At 37.2% G+C, this 21831-nt stretch overlaps 1 protein-coding gene across 3 annotated transcripts; it reads right to left on the bottom strand.

The window, feature by feature from the left end:
• Positions 1 to 111: 111 nt before the first annotated feature.
• On the bottom strand, positions 112 to 19570 carry LOC104912311 (serine/threonine-protein kinase Nek7). Of its 3 annotated transcripts, none has more exons than XR_002118023.2 (4): positions 19438 to 19570; positions 15185 to 15298; positions 2303 to 9458; positions 112 to 2218 (listed from the first exon to the last, which is right to left on the bottom strand). XR_002118023.2 is itself a non-coding variant. In XM_010715665.3 (3 exons), exons 1-3 carry the CDS (start codon positions 19513 to 19515, stop codon positions 9348 to 9350), a joined length of 303 nt encoding a protein of 100 aa, XP_010713967.1. In that variant the 5' UTR covers positions 19516 to 19557; the 3' UTR covers positions 6651 to 9347. The 3 variants fall into 3 exon arrangements, 1 of the variants encoding a protein (XP_010713967.1); XR_002118022.2 differs by having other exon boundaries at positions 2162 to 2393; positions 6531 to 9458; positions 19438 to 19564; XM_010715665.3 differs by lacking the exon at positions 112 to 2218 and having other exon boundaries at positions 6651 to 9458; positions 19438 to 19557.
• Positions 19571 to 21831: the final 2261 nt, after the last annotated feature.

Genomic DNA, 21831 nt, shown 5'->3' with positions numbered 1-21831 from the left:
CGTGCTAACAGCCATGCTTACCACTGATACCCACACACAGGAAACAGCTTTCTGGAAAGACCAAATAATTGCCTTATTTTTGCAATATAAGGGTTTTTTTATTTTTTTTATTTATTTATTTTAAGGTGTAAGCCTTACATTTTATGTACATAAAGATCAGTCCTTAGATTTTAAGCATGAGAACATGAACACATTCACAACGGCACAATGCAGCAGTCAGGAACAGCAAGTACATCTGGGTCACTACTGTAACTTACAAAGCCCTCCTATAAAGGAGCATGCAGCACTTTGCAAGCCTTGCTACTACATATACACAAATGTATATAAAATTATCATTTTAAGTTAGGGGGTTTTAAGTATATTTTTAAGTGAAGAAGTTTTTGGTAAACTAACAGGGAAACATCACATATTCAAGCTCCTGTTTAATTCATCCATTTATCTATGTAGAAGTAAAAAGACAAGCAACAAAAGCAACCAGTTATTGCTTTATTTCATGTAAATTTTTTTAAATCACCAGTGTTTGTTCCCAAAAACTGATTTTGCTTTCTTCTATATTTAAAGACCATTTCTGCACTCATCAGATGAGAGATGGTAGTCAAGAGTGGGACACAGCACAGTTTTAAGTACAGTTCCAGTGAAGATGATAAAGTAATTGGTAACACATGTGAGAGTGTTCTTTCTCAAACTTTTCTATTTCTGTAAGCAAGCAAAAAATTCTCAAAAGCAAACAGCAACAACAAAAATAACACAGGAAAGTACAAAAATAGTACAGGGAATCCACTGTCCTATGTCTACAATTATACCATGATTGAGCTGTTGAAGTCATCCTAAAATCAAACAAGCCCTGAATTGGAACACCTGGACTTCAAAAAAAAAAACCACACAACCGTACACAGTTAATCAAATTACCAACTTCCCATGCAAACTACCTACAAAAACCCCCACCTGAGGAAAGGTTTCTCAGTCATTCTACATTTTAGCCTCTCTCTTAAAAACCTGCTCCAAATAAAGGACAAGCAGCCATCCCTTGAATTCTTAACTGTGTTAAGAGTGGACTGTAGCTGGAGACCCTCATATTTCCAAAGTCTACTGCTATGGCACAGGACATAAAACTAAAAAGCTCACTGCAATGTGAATGCTTTAAGAGCCCTTTCTCCCTGAAAGCCCATTAAAACTGATCATTAGAAAGCTGTCTTGTACCTGTCTAGCAGAGCTTCTGCCCTGGAACAAACTCCCACCAGCTACAAGTGGAACCTTTACAGCTGCAACAGCAGGGCCTTCCTGACTTCTACCACAGACTTGGAATTCAGTTTCCTCCTCTCCAATGAGAGAAAGCACAAAGGAACTATTTTAATCCTTCTGATAGATCACAGTATAGAAAAATTATGCTCTAACTTAATTGTGTTAGAATAAGCAAACAAAAAGTATTGTTGCTATGAATACATAATGAATACTGCATAATTATATACCCTTAAAAGATACTCTTCCATAAGAGTAAAAGCTCTGAAACACTTGCAATTCCTTTCTTAAGCTTTTGAACCACATCAAGTCACCACAAATAACTGAAAATCAGTTGAAGTTCCACCACAGTGAATCTGACATACATAAAAATGCATGCTGACAAGGTCTCCCCCTAACTCTCTTATACCTCACAACCAGAGGTTCTGACCTACATGGCTCATGCTGGCAAGCAGAGGGGTACATACAGCTTTCACCTCAAACCATTACCTGCCTGGAAGCAAATGCTGCACAGGGGATGCTGGGATACCACCTCCTGTCCATCCACCTGTGCTGCATGGCTGTGGAATGAGGTAAGAAAAGGACCCCAGCTGCCAGACAGCTGTGACACTCCACCATCAAGTCAACAAGCCCATACTCTGTAAATGCTCCAGTACAAACGTGACACACAGACACCACCTCCACCCCATAAATCTATCTTTTCTTAAAGACTATCTCCTAAGATCAAAAAGGAATTATTGTTTTAAGAAAATTATCTCATTAAGAGTGATTTTTCTTATCAAATTTATAAGCGTATGTCATACTTTTCATTTGCTTCCAAGAAATGTGTTGTCAAAAGTTTTAAGTTTTGCTATCCCGTTGAACACCTGGGAAAATTAACCAAAACCCCCCTGAAAACCACCCTTCACCCACCCCCAGAGTCATTCCAGCCCCAAATCTCAGATTTGATCCATCTCTGCAGGCAAGTTTCCACCAGCACCTAAGGATAGAGAAGCAGAGTCCCCATAATCAACAACTATTCAGATGCACATTGGCTTCTTTCTTTCTACCAGTGGCCAGTTACCTTTCCTGAGGGATGCTCCAGAAGACAGAAACACCGAGTTACATCCAGCATCTTGAATCCCCTGCTTCACCAAGGTGGGCAGAACCATACTCTGTTGAGAAACATCTAGTAGGTTTAGAAATTAAGTACTGATGGCATCTAAGTAGTAAATGTCACAGAACATTCAAATTTTTACTGCCTCAAATTTTTATTTACACTCCAGTAAAATGAATGTAGTGTACATGTCATACAGGATAATATTTACTACACACACATTTGTTAGCAAGAGCCATCTGAGAAAATGAAATACCATTGAATGAAATGAAACAATTTGTTTCAGTATTTGACTTACCTGTTTTATAGTACAAATAACATTTGAAGAATAGTATGAGAACAGACAGCCAAGATCTGAAACTGATAAGTGTGACAAACTCAGGAAAATGATGCTTATGGTGAGGCTAGATAAGCTTTTGGCACGTGGCTCAGAGAAGCTACACAATCTCCATCTCTGGATATTTACAAGATCCAACTGGTTGGGAGGTTTTCAAGATCCTAATGGCTGAAGCCCAGAGCCCTGTTCTGAACTCAGCACTGATCCTGCTCTTAGCAGGAGGCTGGACTAGGGTGAAACTATAAGGAAGGACTCTTAAGTTTCTTATGTCTTTTTATTTCCACACAAACAAAAGATTTCTATCACACAAAAATTGTAAGGTCTCCACACATCACTAAAGCAGTTGTAAAAGAACGGATTCAACACTGGTATGAGATTACACAAACCGGCAACAAAAAAGAACAAAAACTCAACACACATTATAAAAGAATCTGCTTTTTGCCAACCAGGAACTGATCCTCTCTAAGTAAAGAATTACTATGGTGCAAGTAAGTAGTTACTACATAGGCTGCTTTGAAAGTAATGCCTCCCAATTACTTCCGTGGAAATAGGAGACACAAAGAGCACGATAATACTATTTGATAGAGGGGCCATATCTTCCACATGGAGGAATTCAGTGACACATCTTTGATTCATACGCACTTCCATGTCAGACGCCATTTTGCCCCACTGCTGTCACGCAGCAACAAAACATCACAGAAGACTGTTGGGAAGTTTCAGCCATACCACCAACATCCACAACACAGAACAGCAACTAAGAGAAACCGCTGTAAGAGAGGGACAGTGTCGAAGAGGAGCACCATGCCATACACTTAGACACTGAACCCAGCCATTGAAGCTGTGAAGTACATTCTTACTTTAAAAACAAAGATAAATGCACTGCAGTCAGGCTGCTGTAACACAAGAAAATAACTGTTAGCTGTATGTGCAGAAATAGAACAAGATAAAGTTACATATGGTTCAGAAACGAAAGACAAAGCCTGCAATTGAAGCGGTAGAAAATAAAATCACGGTCCAAACTCAAGAACTTTTGAGGTTCCAGCTCTGAAGTTGTAAAACAGGATCAAATTTGCTAAACTGAACTGTCTTAAAAACACAAAACAGTCGGTAATGCCATGGATTCCTTCTTCAGCACATGAAGCAGCTAAAGGCCAAGGACCACTGTTTACTCTTGTCGATTTTGATACTTTGAAGGGAGGAACAGAAGTCCAAAATGACACAGAAGTTATAATGGTAAAGATAAAAATACAGACAGTGAAGAGGGGTGGAATCTGGTATTGCTGACTTGAAAGACATATGACCACAAGACATATCAGAAAGATTGTGGTCTGGGAAGATAGAAAGGTAAGTTAAATCACCAGGGATGCTGGAAAATGTCTAGAGGGAGTTTGGAATAAAAATTAGATCTCTGAATCAACAAGTTAAAAACTGGCCAAAGAGTCAAGAAATCATCCAGAGATTAAACTGTGAGAGAACCAAACCGGGGAAGGGGGCACTGGATCTTTGGGACACTTGAATTACAGAGCAAAACAAAAGACACGAAAACAAAAACAGAGAGAGGACATTCAGGTACATAGAATAAGGGGATGCTAGATGGGGAATAAAGGAAAAAAGTATTAAACAGAGAAGCAGTTAAGATGAGAGGAGCCACACACTTCAAGATGAGAGCGAAAGAGAAATTTGGCTACTAGTGAAGGAGTCATTCACGAAAGTCGATCAAGAAAAGAGTAAATGAACGAGAGCTGCAGAAATTTAAGGGACAAACTCTCACAGGTTAGAGGCAGAGGCCTGGATCAGGAACAGATTCTAAGAAAGCAGAACAATCTGGGGAAGTAGAAAAACAAACACATAAAACCTAAAATGAAAAGCAAACCTGGAAGCAAACTCATCAAGAAAAAAAAGACGTGACCCAAGTGGTTAAAAAGTCCATTCGGAAGGAGAAATAGAACAGGTAAGGCAGAGCTCAGCCCAAAGCTTTGTTGTGCTGCCGTTCTTCAACAATATTCAGAAAAGGAGGAATGGAAATTAAGAAATAACATGAAAAGATGTCTAGGGAAGGTATTAGAGACAGGGCACTGCGAGAAGCAACCAAAGAAACCACATACAGGGAAGCAGACAGAGATGAAAATAAAGACCAGTGAGTCAAAGGAGGTAAGGCCAGTGAAGGAAGGAAGCATCTGAGAAAAGTAAAAGAGTCAGAAAGGTTAATAGACTGGAGATCCCAAAAGGAGTGAGTGACAGGGTAAAGGAGAGATAAAGACAGATATGCTGAAAGAGAGCAGGTAGTGATCAGAGAAAAGGAATTTAAAAATGAGAGATAATAAAGCACACAGTATTTAGTAAAGACGAGGTCATGGGAATGACTGAGGCTGTGAAAACATCTGTCTAAAACAGGAAATCAAAGTGGCAGCTAGAAAAATTGAATGAAGAACAATGGAGCTAAGTAGTGATCAGAACAAAAACAAAAACTAAACATTGAGTTTGCCTATGATTACGGATAAAATTTGGGAAGGTAGGAGTGGGTGGATTTTAGCAAAGTCAAAGAAAGAATGGAACTATTGGCCATTTGGAAAAAAAAGAACTTCAAGTTCAAAAGAGAGATGAAGAGACAACAGGGAAGATGAAGCAGAGGCAATGAAAGAATACGAAAATCAAGAACAAAAATCTGAGGAGCAAGATATAGGGAAAGGAGCGAAGACTGGAAAAAACCTTTAAAATCTCTATTTGAATCACATTTGGCAATTAAGTAACACATCACTGGGTATGCCCAGTGCCCGCATTTCCCCCTTCAGTGATCTCAGCAGGAAAATTTAGTTATTCATCCAGATCAAACCAAAGATCAGAATCCAGAAGATCAGCACTGTCACTGGCTATTAGCTGATATGGGGACGTGGCAGGTTTGGAAAACATTAGACTGCTAAAATGGTATTAAAATGATGGGGGTAGGGGGAAGCTATTTCAACTCTGCTATTCAGCACCTTTACTTCCAGACTCAACTATCCCTCTACAAAACATGAGCTGAAGGCCCTTGTTGTCTTCCTTTCACATAAACCTCTGGTTCCTAAAAGCACAAATACCTGACACAGCAATTGCCATCAGCATTCAAATTCAGCCATTAAGATTCTCTTCTCTCTGGATAACTGCCAAGACAGAGACCAAGTGGATGGTTTGTTGAAAGCAAACATCACTGCACTTTTGGGTCCCATTCAGAGATAGCTGAGAACCACTGGCAATAGAAGTCCCTTTCCATTTCCAAGACTCTGTCAACAATTTCACTCTTTATGGCTGTCTTAATCGTGTGCATGAATAAAACACTAGCCTGCTCAGACACATCTAATGCTGTATTTCATCTTCCTGCATATTGGCATGTTTTTAAAGTTTCAGCTCATTACAAGAAGAACACATACTTCTATTGCCTGCTTGTACAATGAGTTACTGGATCACTGAAGTTGAAGAGAAGTGGGAAAAATACATTAAGTTTGTCCTACCAAAACAAAGACATACAAAAAAAAAAAAGAGCAGAGCACATGATTTATAGATACTCTACTGATACCTATTTATTCATTGTGAGCAAACAAATTCCCTAAAAATTACTGAAATTCCATTAAAAAAATTAATGCTCTCCCTGTAAACAGGAGCTGACAGGAGCTCAAAAAAGCTGGGGTCACAAATAGGAGCTTTTCCTTATTCTTAGCCCTTTAGGTATTTCCATGTTGTTTCAGAGTAATTTTAGATAAAAGCACAGTTTATAATTCATTATGAAAATAACTACTGCAGTGTTTTTAGATAAAATTTTTGACAAATGGATGACAAAGTTTTTGGATGTACTTTCTACCATTATGATTCTAGAACACTCACCTATAATTAAATACTGGAAAGAGTAAACTGACTGCAAGACCGGCAGCAAATACTGTAGCATATCTGTAATAAGAAAAGTTGGAAAAATATCATAGAACCACTGTTATTTTTACACCATAATTGATATCTGTATGGTTTATTTTATTAGGCTACTGCACAGCAGGGGAGCTTTCAAGATAGTAGATGAGATTTTAATGCAGTGTCATCAAACGCACAAAGTTCAGTCATGAAACACGTTAATACTGTAGTACTACTGAAATAAAAGGGATGCAAGTCAGACTATTTTGCTTAGAAATATAACGGGTTCATTTTAAAGAAAACAAACATGTAATGGCATAGTTTTAAATAAATAGTGTCAAACCTCACCAACAACGAAAGATGAAAAATAGAATGACATTTCTATAACAGGAAACATTTTATAAAATGTATAGCACACATGGAATTATTACAACAGACATTATTGTTTTCATACATTACTAGGTGCTTTACTTATGGGATGGATTCTAGAACCTCAGTTATACAAGCAATTCTGTTAACCCATACAGACCTCTCAAATACAAACTTCAGGACCCAAGTCATTTGTACCATTTATTCTACAGTTTTTAAAATAGAAACAACTGCTTCTTTTACTGAGCACAAAATTTAATTAGCAATACAAAAAAAACCACACTCATACCAATGAATTAAACATTTGCTAACTTTTAACTCATCATTTCTTTACTCGACATATCCTTCCAGAAAATGAAAAAAATAATCTATCATTGGTTACTTTCAGGCAAAGTAATAATACTTGACACATAATATTAGATGCATACAGCCTGATTGCGTTGGTTTTTTGTCAGTGACTTTGGAATATTCTAGCCCATTTCAGAGAATGATTGGAGCACTTGTGCATATTAAAAACCAATTGCAGCAGTCAAGCAAATACTGCGCTGCCTTTGTCAATACAAACCATTTCACTCTGAATCTGAACTAGAATATAACCATCATTTGTTTACAACACAGTTATCAGATAATACATGAATGCAAATATAGAAGTTGTTAAACACAAACCAAGGTTTCTCAAACACCTTCTTCCCATACATTGTTCCACTGGAGTCCTACAAGACTGGATCAAGTAAATACGGCAGGAAGAAGGAAAATTAAAGACTTGTTCTACCAAGTCTGGAAATTAAAACAACAGAAAAACAACGTACTAAGATGAAGATGTGGCACATACTGTTTAAAAACTCCTGCATTTTAGCAAACAGAATTTCCACAGTATTTCTAATTTAAAAAAAAAAAAAACACCTACCCAAAGCACAACTGACCTAACTCCAGATTTCCCACATTTGGATATTCTTTGAGCATTACATCTAATAAAAAGCTGCACGTAGGAAAAAAACAAACAAAACAAAAAGTGCAGGGAACTGACTACATATAGAAACCGTGTTGTGTGGATGTATGTATTGTTATTTTCTCTAAACTAACTTCTTTTTACCTACATTAAAAAAGGTTTAATTGTCAGTAACAACTTCTTAGCAATCTCATTGTTAAGAATTCTGTTTTGACAGTTATGTATTCTCAAAAAGAGTTTAGTCTTGATATTCAAGAAATTTGAGTCCTATCTCTATTTTTGAACACCCTTTTTTCCTTAACAATGAAAACATTATTAAGCATACTAGACAGGTTTTCATAAAATCTCTTTTTCAATAATGAAGTATTTTGCATCAATACTTATTTCCGAAATGGAAGTGGCAACTTTCTCTGAAACATAAATGCTAAAATTTACTTTTGCTAAATATAAAGCTACTTCTTAGGATACAATATACAAAATCTGATATTCGTGAAGAATATATTGTGCTTTAGTACACAGCTATATATTTTCCAAAAAGATTTTGGTATTTTAAAAGCATCTTTAAATACAGTATTGTAATGTCAAATTATTTTAAATACAAAAATCTACAAACAGTGACATTTACAGAAATAGAAATTGGTAACTTAAAGATCGCAGCTTTTAATCAGATCTTCTCATACATGCTAGCCTCCAAAGAACGCTATTCGCTACAAGCAGCATCTGCATGGTTTTAACACTCAGCTATGCACACTCACATTGCCCCAGGGCTGCGCTGTACAAGCCTATTGAAAATGATCAAACTGCAGAATCAACACCTTAAATTTTCCCATAAAACCTCCAACAAATGTTTTATGTGCATTATGACAGAATAGCAAAATGAAAAGGGACATTGAAATAATTTCAGTGTATGGTTTTTTTCCACTAACTATTTTTGCATCACGTTTGGCAAGCACAGAACTAATCATGTAATCTGTCTACTCATGTGCTGAGACTCTAAACTATAATTCAGTATAAAATACAATAGCCTTCTATAATAATTATATACCCCGTTTAGAACTAAGATTAAAATAAACATAACTGTGCAGATTCATATTTACTATAAATTACTAAAAAGGTGAGAGATTCAGACATTTTGCTTATACATAAGCCCAATATCTGTATCCTGTGCAAAAGTGCAACCGTGTTTTAGAACTGAGGCCTAACTGAACACATTTGTCAGTAAAGAAAACATACTTGAACTCACTTAATGTGGAAAACAGCAGCTCTCAATATCTTTTGAAGTTACGCTTTACATATTTTAATCTGTTAAAACTGCAAGTTGGTAAAAAGTAAAAAAAAAACAAAATATTGAAGGTCGTATATAAATGGGTTCACAAAGCACAACAGTAAGCTTCAAATAATTACATTTTTGTAATGCAAAGAGGTGGGATGATTTATTTAAAATATTTGAACATTTCTGATCTTCGGGATCTGATGTCTGTTTAGCTGCTCGCAGTGTGTGCATGCATACGTTTCGCTACATCATAGACATAGGTTATGTCTGGTCGCTTCTCTGGATCCGGGTTGATGCACATATTAACTAATTGTCGCAGCTAGGAGAGGAAAATAACATGTAAGAAAGCCAACAATCCTGCCAAGTAGTATTTACGCATTCTCAAATTCAAATTGAAAAGACTGGCAACAATTAGCCCAGCACAGCAACTCTGCATAAACACACACTCAGCATTCTCTCTCTACACATACTGCACACAGTTTTATGCAAGCAGGTATGCAAAACTCAATTTTTTTTTTTTTAACATTTTATACTATTGCCAGAAAAAAATATGAGCATAAAGAGTAACGAGGAGACCTAAGTTCTAATTCTTCCAACATATAGCTTCAAGTGTGCATGTAACTTCATTATACATCATTTAAATGGTAAGCCCTACTAAACCCGGTGAGGACTTCTTAATTTAAAGCCTCCACCTTTGGACTCAGTAAAATTCTGAACTTAAAAATGAAAGTTGGGAAGGTATTTTGAGGAAGCATCACATTGCGTTGGCCTCGGAAACATGATACTGAAGTAAATAACCTCTGGACTAAGTCCTGATTTTTATTTGTAGGGCTAAGTCCTTAATTCTCCTTTATAGAAAGAAACAATTAATATGTTCACAGAAGCATTCTTAGGTGTGATTACTGAGAAAACCTAGTTCCTGCAACTAACAGAGTGACCTCATCACCATGATTATTCAAAGGCAACGCAGACAGCATATTCAAATGTGCCATCAGAGAGTTCCCTTCATGCTTTGTATAAAAAGATCAAGAAGGATTTTAAATTCTAATTATACTCTTAGTTTTTCTGAAGATGAATTTCAATGCACTAGAGTAGGAAGTCCTGAAGTTGAAGAAAGAAACATTACATACAACTATTTACAACTTTGTTTGCAGAAATCGCAAACAGAACACATTGTGCAGGTTCCTCCACAATTAATAATACAAAAACTGTCACTAAAACACTCCGCTTCTTTAGTGAAGAGAAATTAATACTGATATATGAGATGAATTCTGAAGATAGCGATCAGATTGCTATCATCATTTTACTTTAATGTTTCTCTTTTTGACTGATGGTCAGATCCAGCAACAGACCTGCTATTTGAATCTCAAATATATTACGTTTATCTAATTAACGGATTTTAAAAGCTATCACATTCCTTCTGGCAAGCAAGAAATAGGAATATCATATCATCGGCAGGAAAAATTATTAGTCCATAATAACACCCAATTATTTGGGGAATAGAACACCGGAAATTATGAACTACCGTAAGAAATAATTGACAAAATGTAATAGAAAAAGTAAAATAAGTTCCTGTCGAAGCAGCAGCTGGGACATAGAGTTACCAGCAGACACAATATATTAGCAGAGCAACAGCTTGCCGTGCAACGGCTCATACAGCCTTTATGACAAACAGGAAACACTTAAGAACATCCAAAAACCCCAATCCTAAAATTAGAACCAAATATGTAAACATTTTATAAAGAGAATACAAATGTAATTTATCTGGGGAATACAACAACGAGTCTTGTACACATACATATATCTTTATCTGTGAAGAGTTCCATCTGTTCAGTAGAACTGCATAGAGTAAATAAAGTCTTAGTAAAAGATTGCGAAGGACTGACACCTATAAAGCTATCATTAGAGGAATAACAGGATTCTCTCTTTTACCAGAAAATTGGCTGAAAGTAGAACAATAAAGTAGATCCTCCAATAAATTAACACGCAAAAAGTTAGAGAAGTTGTGTTTAGCTTCACTAGTCCACTTCATGTTTTTTAATTGCTGGCCCATGATAATTGATCTTGTTTTCTAAACTGATCTTTTCCATTTTAAAAAATATTAAAACCAGTAAATAATTTGAGTCTGAAACTAAGTCGTTAAACAGGATGCCTTCCTTTAGAATTGCTTTGTTACTTCTGTTATAGTACACATTATAGTTCAGAGCTTTGAAGACAGCCACAGAGATTCAATGGTTACAAAGACAGGAGCAAAATGGCATCACTGCATTAGGTACGGCTTTCATACCCTATTCATCTTTGTAAGTACACCTACAGAAACCAGCCTTCTGGTTTCTACATGATGCCTTGGCTGTTTGCAACTTGTAGAGTTATTTACTAACGCTAACCAAAATGATCATATACCTACTGCTGTCCAGATGCAAGAAAATGTTTATGAGAATGTTAATAACAAGGGACAGCCGTGAATCTGTTTATTTAGAAATTCTTTTTTCAACACAGCACAAAAGATGAACTCTATCAGGGTAACAACCCTTTGCAATTATATCACAGTAAAATAAATGGCAGTAATCAATGTGGCTATAAGTCTTACTACTTAAATTGGCCATTGCTACTGGCCATTGCTAATACTGCTAAATCTTTCTCCCTCCCCTCCCCAGAATTTCAGTTGTAAGAGAGCATAGCAGAAAGAAAATAGTTACACATGGAGATAACCTTTCACAACTGAAAATGGGCTCCTGCTGGCTGCTAATACTTGGCCATAGTACTCTTAACTACCTACATGAGTAACTAACTGAATGAACCTGAGATCACTTGTCAGCCCCTCTAGTACTAATAAAATTCTCATGAAGCAGGAAAGCCTGACAGTACCACAGAAAGAGGCACTGGGGTTCTCAAGTCAGAGACAGAGTAATTTTTTTTAGTATTAACTGGCACAGACTGGCCAACAGGCAGAACAGACTTACGACTGAGCTGGAAGGAGCTCCTGTTGCATCCCCACATCCCCTAGCTGCAAACTTCTTTGGCTCTTACTGTTCTTAACCTCCTCTGTGCACTTAGCACAATGACTGTGTTTAGCCTGGAGCTTAGCCTGACACTGGAGCAGTGGGAGACACTTTCTTTAACTTTAGCGGGTTTTTCAGCTATGAAATAAACAATTATCGCACAAGTCAGGAGAAGGGGAGGAAGGAACACTAAGTATTGTGACAGGCAAGTACTTGCCACTGTCATGCAACTGAGAAAGAAAACTTTTCGCATAAGAAATCCTGGATGACTGAAATAACAACAATAAACTCACAAACCTTACTCTGAATAGGAGACCTTCCTGAAACTCAGCGTTGGAAGGAACGCTAGCAACCCACATGGCAATTCTAGAGCAGGGGCCTGGCTATGGACTTGTGAGGAAAAGCGCCTCAGAGGGAAGACTGAAAGACTTCACCTACCACAAAAAGCAATGGGATGCTAATATTGGTTGACAGGATTTTATGAGAATTGACTGGGGAGTGGCAAGGGAGCCCCAGTTTTCAGCTCCCTAAAGTAAAACATATTTCTGTAAATACTGAGTACTTACCCTGAACGTCAGGGTTTCTTAAGGAATATTCAAGAACGGTGATACGTGAAGCTGTTAAACATTCAAAAATCTTGGATAACAACTCTTACTGCTCAACAAAGTTTGTGAAAAGACATCTTAGACTACTAGGATTACTAATCAAAAATTTATCTCATTAAAATTTTCTTATGTTTCCTCCAAAAAGCAATTGTCTAATACTTTGTAATGTGTTTACACTCCTACATCAAAGGGTACAGCCATAAATGCTCAATAAAAGTATTCTTTCAGAAAATTCTTCATTATAGAATATGTGGATTTGAGTGTTCAGAAACCTCTGAACATTACAGCTCAGAATGTGCTCCCAATCTAGTTAAAGCTTCCCAGTACAGATCATTTAAGAGTGTAAAATAATACAGTAGACAATGCTTGCTCGTTTCTTTTTTTTTTTTTTAACTGTTTGTGCTAATAAAGCATTTTTCAGAAAAGACTTTGTTTTCTTTTATTATACTCTGATGCAGTAACTAGCAAACATACATGGGCTTTTTTGCATGCACTGTAGATAATGCAAGTTTTCACAGTGGAACAAAAGAAATGCTCTCAGCGCCATCTCTATCGTTCAGTTGATTACTTTTTTTAAGTTACTATTTCCACATCTATTACGGTTCTGAATCTCTCATTATATTTTAAACTCGCTTGTATTTTATAACTACCTGGTTTACTCAAAGCATAGAAGTAAATGCCTGCTTTCAAATGAAGAAAATGTAACCTGTGCTTTGCATCTGCTTCCGACACTGGAAGCTACACAGAGGTAAGCAAAAAGTGGAACCTCTTCCCCTGTCCCAACTCCAAGACCTTCTATCTGGGCCAGGCTTTGATATCTGCCCCTTGGCTGGAAATCCGCATATCCAACTTCACACTTAGCTGCAGCGAAGTAGCCCCGCAGGCAGGCCAACTTCAACGAACCACTAGTGGTATCATCATTAAAATCCTGCTGAAGGTCACCATGGAAACCGCCTGCTGAGGTTTCACTGCTGCACTCGGCATCTCCTAATCAGCTACCATGTGAAATGCAAATGCAGACAGTCTGAAAATTAGTCAAGAAGAATAGAGGATGAGGATGCAGATATGTGAAATATTCATGCGCTTCATGGAAAAAGGAAGACAGCATGAATGACACAACAAAGAACGGCCCCTGACATTCTTGCTATCATTTTGCATTATTGTTCACACCCTACTGTATTTCTAGGCCTCCAGTTCTCGAGTTGGTTATATGAACTACCATATCTATAGTCTACAATAAATAGTAATTAAGAACGGCCAAGGTAAAATGACTAATTGGTAAACCCACAAAGAGGTTTATTGCATATATTACACAATAGATCAAACTTCGGTCCTTCGCAAAGTCACAGAATTATCCTTTTAAGTCCAGTTTTTATTTCCGTAAAGAGGAAAAATTGTCACTGTAAATACAACAAAACAAAACACTGGGCACTTATCTTTTATTAATAGTACAATCACTGTCTTTGAAAGCAAAAAATTCAAGGCTCAGAATTACAATCCCTATTCTATAAATGAAAATGCACAAAACCTTCTGTTTATTGGAAGGTGTTTCAGTGCTGGTTTTCATTTGTGTTTTCCAAGTAACCTTTATTTCACATAGGCTGAATTCAATTAGAATTGGTTACTAATATGCATCCTTTGCTTTACAGCTTCTATCGGTTCGCCCTGTTCCTTTTCAAAGTGGGAAAGTTATTTCAAAACTAGCACGTTAGAACATTAACAAGCCAACATCTATGTTTTTTAATCTTGTAACTTTAAGAAAAATATTTAGTTTCTTTTCATTTTATTGCTTAAAAAAAAAAAAAAGGAAGTATGCCCCTTAAATGCATTAATGACAGTGAAGAAGTGCTATGTATCAACTTAAAACATACCCCGGTGTGTTATGCAGTTATATCATGTCTTGCTACATTTCTCTGAAATTTATTGTTAGCGCCCACCCTTCCTTGTAAAAGACCCGCCATTGAATTGTATCAAACAGTACTTCGTAGTTGTATAATGCAGATAAATGGGAACTAAATTCATTTTTACTACACTGTTTCGATTTTAATGTAAGCCTCTAGAGAAACAAAGTTAGTGCACTAATTGATTGCCAAGCGTAAACTCATGTAGTTGTGCTTTTAGAAAAGCATAATGCATATGTAAGACTCAATCCCACTATGACGTGTAGTACATATCATGGTGTATTCTAGGACAGTCTTTTGAGCAAAGAAGCTCGATGAAATTAAGAAGCTAACAGGATGAAGTTTCCACCTTTAATCCCCCCAAAATTTTACACCATTTCAGGGAAATGTTTTGACAGAAACACTTGAGCAAGTTCAACGAGCAAACACTTACAGGCATCATCTGCATATAACATAAAACTACACAAGTTCATTACTACATTGGAAGCGTGCCAGCACTAAAATGAGGATCTAGCCTATGGAAAGGAAATTACTTACTTCTTCTGAATAGTGATCTGAAGGGAGAGGTGGATAGTCACATTGCTCTATCTTCTTGCACAGCGAGTACAAGTTCATTTTATCACCATAAAAGGGACTCTGCAGTGCAGCCATCTGTTTAAGGAAAATGTACAGGTTTTTTTTTTTGTGTGTGTGTGTTTTTAAGTACACTTTTTGCCATAAAACCCACAACACTAGCAAATCAAAAGCAAATTTTAATGATTTCCTGTCACAGAGCAAAAATCAGAAGTTCCTTAGCTATCAATGTAACCAAGTCCACGTACTTACTCTGTGCTGTGCCTATCACAATCCTAACATTGCAGTGCTTCAATTGTATACTGCACTACTGACTGTATCAATAGTATATGTGGAAAATTTGGGTAGTTCCACCTACCGCTTTGAGTTAGGAGAGGCTTTGCACCACAGAAGGGGGACTTTCTTCTTTTGGAAGAAAGCTTATCATTAGAAAACATTATCCAATCTAAAGCAATACTGCCTGGTAAGAACGCCGGATAACAGCAGGTTTTGTAGCATCTCACAGCTAGACCTGGATAAAGTGCTGCAGGGTTTTGGTATTGTTTTGCAGGGTGGTTTTTGTTAATTAAAAAAAGCTAACAAATGTTACAAAAATAACCTCATAATTCAATGTTATTTCATGTCATTTCAAAAATTAATATTGCCACCCAAAACATCATCAGAAGTACAGAATCGACATCCATAACTGTATTTTACAACTGTAATAGAAGAATGTAGGAATAGCTACTGGAGAACACCTACACAAACAACCATCTTCTAGGCAGTATTAGTAAGCCTATGCTTGACTTCCAGACAACGTTAAAACTTGACACTGAAGGTGGAAACCAATACTATGGCTCGCAGGATTACAAATCTTAAAATTCATTTAAAAACTCTCCATTCTGTTCAAAGCCTTCCAAGCCTTTGAACCGCGGCAGCACGAATGTTGCTTTGAGCACAGCGCTGCCCCAAAGTCAGTCACCCTTTTCTACATGTGCTAATAAGTTTGATTTTGGAAGGACAATGTGTACATTCCCCAGACAGGCAGAGTGTGTGTGAAACACGCTAGTCCATGCTGTGCTACTCAGTGAGCTTCAGCAGGGACAGGACAAGCTGAAAATGGCTCTCATCTGTCTTCTGGTCTTCCATATATCAGCTTAACTCTTTCGTGTCTAAGCACCAATATCGCTGGGAAATACACATGAAAAAAATGCCCAAATTCCCTAACCTTTGCCTGGTATCTAATAAAACATCTCACGAGTAGTTTAGTACTTCTTCATACAAACTTCAAGTACGAATAAATTATATTAAAGCTCCCCAAGCGAACACAATGCTACAGTTCAATTCTACACTCCTCCCAAACATTCTATAACCGTATTACCAAAACGCTGTTAATTTTGGGATTTACATGCTATTGTCTCTTACCTTAAAAAGAATGTTAAAAATGCAAGCTAAAGACCAAAAAAAGAAAAGAAAGAAAAGAAAAAAGAAAAGAAAAATCAACTGCAGGGTCTGTATGCATGCAGAAATTCTAAATAAATGCACAGATACTCATTTTTGTACTCTAGGTGTTCATTAAAAAGTACTTTTGTTTGAATGCTGCAGAGTGTTAAAAAAATTCTGAATGTCCCCTAAGGAGTTAAAACAGGAATACTATATTTTCATGCATCTCCTGCTTTGACAGATGAAAAATGTCAACTGTCCTGTTTTTATTTTCAAGCTTTTGCACTATTCATCTGGTTCATTAGTGCATCTCGCTGCTGCCCCTGACAGCTGCTCGCCCTCTCCTCCCAGCAGCTGAATTTTTCAGGCTAATTTGATCCTCCACACTGAGACGATCGCTAGAATGATTGACTTGCTCCCTGACCTCCAGGGTCTGACTTTCCTGATTAGTATTCTGGGGGTGTCTGAGGGACGAAAGCCCACTGTCTGTCTTCAGGGCTGGTGGCAGCTCTCTCTCCTCTTTTTTTCCTCCCTCTTTTTCTTTTTTTTTCTTTTTTTTTTTTTGAACTGTAAGCCACCAACCTACAACCCTGTAAGGATGCAATTGCTACGCTGAACAATAAAAGGAAATGTGTAAAACCTACTTTTCCATGTAAAGGTCCATGTAGCAAAAGCACAGCATCTTGATTTTAATTAGTAAAGTCTACTTTGTTGCATATCAATTAAAACTCCAGTGGTAGTGTTTTTGAGGTTTCAGAACTACCAGGGGTTCTAAAATTCAGTCTAAAATATACTTTTTAGCACTCCCACAGCTAGCATTGAATAACATACTGTTACGTGGGTTAGAAATAATGCTTTTTTTAAAAAAAAAATTATACGTTCTAGCAAATTAGCCTAATCTCAAATGAAAATTTAAATGAAGAGAGTTTATCAACAATTAAGCATTTATTCAGGTGATAAACATGCCACAGCTTTTCTCCAATTAAGCTAGAGAAAATCCAGAGCACACAGCAAAAATCAATACAACGTGTTAAAATGCAAGCAGTAGATATAACATGCATTGCAAAAAGAAACTGATAATATACATCCTATGTATTAGACCATGCGTGACTGAAGAACCTTAAGCAACTTCTTTTAAATAATAAAAAATTAAGCATATATGGAGATTAGTATACCTGAATTTCAAAATTACACCTCAGTGATAAACATCAAAACAAAATAAATAAAATCTGGGGTATTGTAGAGCTAAACAGGATAAAAATATCCCCAAAAATTAAAAAAACATAATAAAGATCTGTAGTATTAGACATTACCACATATATTATAATTACACAACACATATCAACTGTAAGAATCTTAATTGTTCCATTCTTAAAGAAAAAAGTGCCATGCCAACTTAAACGTCACCCTGATCAAACATCAAAAAATAAAAATAGAACGGTATTTGAGATGTTGAGCTAGCAAATAAAATTAAGATATTTAGTTATTTTGAAATTAGTCTCTAAATCAAAGAACAAATTCATTTTTTACACAGGTTTTTCACATGGTCTACTCAGCCTCGAATAAGCAATCTGGGAAAAATAAAAAGAAACTTCAGAAAACAAGAACTGATTTCTCTCCAGCATTTCCACAAAATTTCATGAAACGTAGAAAATAATAAACTTAAAACATGCTTATTGTATGTAATTTATTCCCTGAGATTTTCACCTCTTTCCAGAATAAAACAAACAAACAAAAAAAAGCATTGAATCCATTGAGGGGAAAAACTGTAGCAATACTAAAAAATCCTCACTCACTTCTGTGCTACCTTTAGTCTTCTTACTTGTGCAAGTGCATAAAGGGGAACATGAAAATGGTAATTGCCACAGCCAGTGCTGGGGAACCTGAACATGGAGTTATGTATCTGATTTTAACTCACCAATACTTGAGCAAGTGTGACACTTAACTCTTGCAGATAGTCCCAGAGATATACAGGCAACAGCTACACATGGATCTGTAAACCCTTCAAGACTGCAGTATGGCTATTCGCCCTTCTGATCAACAAATGATATGCAAGAACTCCGAAGACGTAGTTGCCTTAGAAGCCCACCTGTTCTTCACACTTTTCTTTGCCTCTATTTGCATTTGCCCCATATATTCATTTCCCCAGAAGGTAACGAATATAACACCATTTATAATTATGGAAGTGTCACCCACCAAGCTCAACTGTATTAGTGGAGGAATTACCCCATACTTCTGGTTTAGCTGTATGGGAAGAAGTAGTAGAAGAAACACTGATTTTTGCACAGCGAAGTAACGCCAAAGTTAATTCAAGTTAGCAGAGATTTTTCATTTCTTTACTTAGGTTTCAAATCATTAAAAAAAATTACATGTTAGTTTTCAAAAGCATTAGTTGCATAGTTAAGTCAATCCTACTATTATTCAAAGCATTATTACCCAGACCATAAAATCCACACAGGCCACTGAAAGCATCTAAAAGAATTTTTACATCTGCTTGTCATTATTCACTTCTTAACCCTTCCGTTATGCCCAAAGAAATGGCTAAAAAAATCTTCGTAGCAAGCCCAGTAAAAGGACAGTCTCTAATAATACACAAACCTAGTGTTTCATATGTAGAAGTTACCATAAGAATTCTTAGTATTAAGGCAGATATATAAGAGCTGACAAACATCTTTTCTAGAATACTATATACTTTTCTCAGCAGCAAGAAAATAGATTTTATGACAGTATTCAGTATACCAGGGAAGAATGCAGGGGGGAAAGAGTTATTACGTTCACTCTATTATCAATATTACCTCATACAGCAGGCAGCCCAGAGACCAGATGTCAGATTTGAAGTTGTAACCATTTTCATGTATTCTCTCCGGAGACATATAATAAGGTGTACCAACTGCAACAAAAACCACAAGTATTTTTGAATAAAAATGTTATTTAACAGTAAAGAGTTTTCCTGATTGAGAAAGTAGTGGTTTTTTTTTTTTTAATTATCTTCCATAGTTTTCATTTTAGTACACGTGCAATTTCAGCTCATACTTACAATTCCTCAGTTTGCTGGAAATACCCACAAATTAAACTAGATTTTCACCCAATGGAGCATTACTTTCATTATAGATATCTACCTCTCAGAATTGTTCCGTTGCAGAATACTTACAAGTTACACTTTTAAAGAAGCACGAAAAGTTTCCAGAGTGAGGATTTTCTCCCAGGAAGATGCACAGTACACACACCCCTGCCTCGCTCCCCTCGAACCCATTGGCAGTGGCTAGAAATGAGAGCAGCTAGAAATTCTCTTCCATGGACTTCAATTTTTTTTTATTTCCTTTTGAGAATATATAAATCAGAAAAGGCTGCTTTTGAAACCAATAAACACAACTTAACTTGAATATCTGAAACCGAGCCCGGTAATCCAGACGTCCAGCATCCCAAAGAGAAAGGCTGGAAAACCTGGGGGCCAGCAGAAACCGAGGGGCTGAGGAGCAACTTGGCCACCTGCCACAATTCAGGCTCTGCAAGGCATTTCCATCTCCCCAGCCTATGGCTGCCCTGGCATAATCCTGCCTCAGAGCAGCGGGCCGCAGGGGCACACGGGCTGCTCTTGAAAAGCAGCATTTCCTCACGCTGTCTCAGAGCACATCTCTGTTAGATGCTGCTCTCCCCCTGATTTTCATCAGCCTCTATCCAGCTGTGCCACAAGCTACCTGAAAAACAGAAATGCTGACAAATGTTTCAGTTCTCAAAAAAAAATACTCAAAATATGAGCTTTGGTTTCCTACGTGACAGATCAATACAGAAATAATTTAAGAAGTTGTGACTAATTATCTGGGTGGCAGCTTTCATGCACCGTCTCTAAACATTCTCCCTATATCCATCTCCAAAAGCAAAAACCAGCCACACAGGTTTTAATACACTGTGGAATATTTCCATAGGCACCAAATCCTGATGATGAAATCCAAGTGAACTCAGTACAAATTGACCTCATTTTCCAATTTACCACCTGGTGACGCAGCCAGCAATTAACATCAACACTCTTACTGCAACCTACAGAAACAAATGCTATAACCTCACACTGTTCTATTTAACACACATTATGAGGATTCCAATCTTTTCAAGCTTCTGAATTAGCCTCATCTAGTCAGAATTTAACTCTACATGAATGAGATGTAATGAATTTATAATAGTTCGAAATCTGAATGATGCGACTAGAGCTTTAATCAGATTAATAACTGTATTCTAATCATTTCCAAAAGATTATGGTTTCGACAACACATCCTACTGTTTATAAAGGCTGACATCTCAAAGCATACTACACTTCCTCAGGGGAAACAGAGCAGGAAAACTAAAAAGCAAACAAACAGCTTTTCCCAGCTCAGCCTGGGAAATGCAAAGCCATCTTCCCACAGCCCCGGCCACTGCTGCTGGAAACCTGCAACTTCAACTGACATCCCTCATAGCACTGGTGAAAGCCACTGAAAACTGATTTTGCAGCACAGAAGCAGGGACAGAGCTCATGCACTGCACCCTAGTGCTGACTTGGCTTCATAAACCTTTACAAGGAGAGGATGCAAGTCCCAGGAGAGCAGGGGTATCACAGCCCCAAGTTCTGGGTTGGCGAGGCCGAGCTGCATAGCTGCTGGCTGAGACCAAGGGACATCAAGAGCTTAAAACAAGGAAGAGTGGGGAATGGCAACTCAAACTGATGGAGAGCTGCAAAACCATCCACTCTCAGGGGATACAGTCATTTATCCACAGGCAAACAGCCTACAGAGATGGCATTCTCTCCCTGAAAGAACAGCCATTGGGATGGATGGTTTGCAACACTAATATAGCTCCAGAGCATCTGAAAACAAAACAAAGCACTCAGCTATTCCAATGTATCAGCAATGGGAGTTTAAGAGATGTTTAATGACAGCTACCTTTAAACTGGAAACTAATTAAATCACATTTGGCTTGATACAGCTTTCACAGCTTTGCAATCTGTACTGTACTCCTCCCTGGAAACCTTGCTTTTCCTCCTCCAGGGACTTGTAAGCTTGGGCACCTCTGAAAATTTTTAGCTGCATTCTGCACCTATTAATTAATGCACAATTTAGTGTATTCAGACGCTTTCCTGGCAGAATTCCTCTAATAAAGAACAAATGGAACAGTAAACTGGTTCCTAACTGGTTACAGAAGTAGTGCCTTCCTTACGC

The sequence above is a fragment of the Meleagris gallopavo genome, chromosome 10 (genome assembly GCF_000146605.3).
Source record: "Meleagris gallopavo isolate NT-WF06-2002-E0010 breed Aviagen turkey brand Nicholas breeding stock chromosome 10, Turkey_5.1, whole genome shotgun sequence".
In the NCBI taxonomy this organism is placed as follows: domain Eukaryota; kingdom Metazoa; phylum Chordata; class Aves; order Galliformes; family Phasianidae; genus Meleagris; species Meleagris gallopavo.
This window is presented reverse-complemented; position numbering and strand designations above follow the sequence as displayed.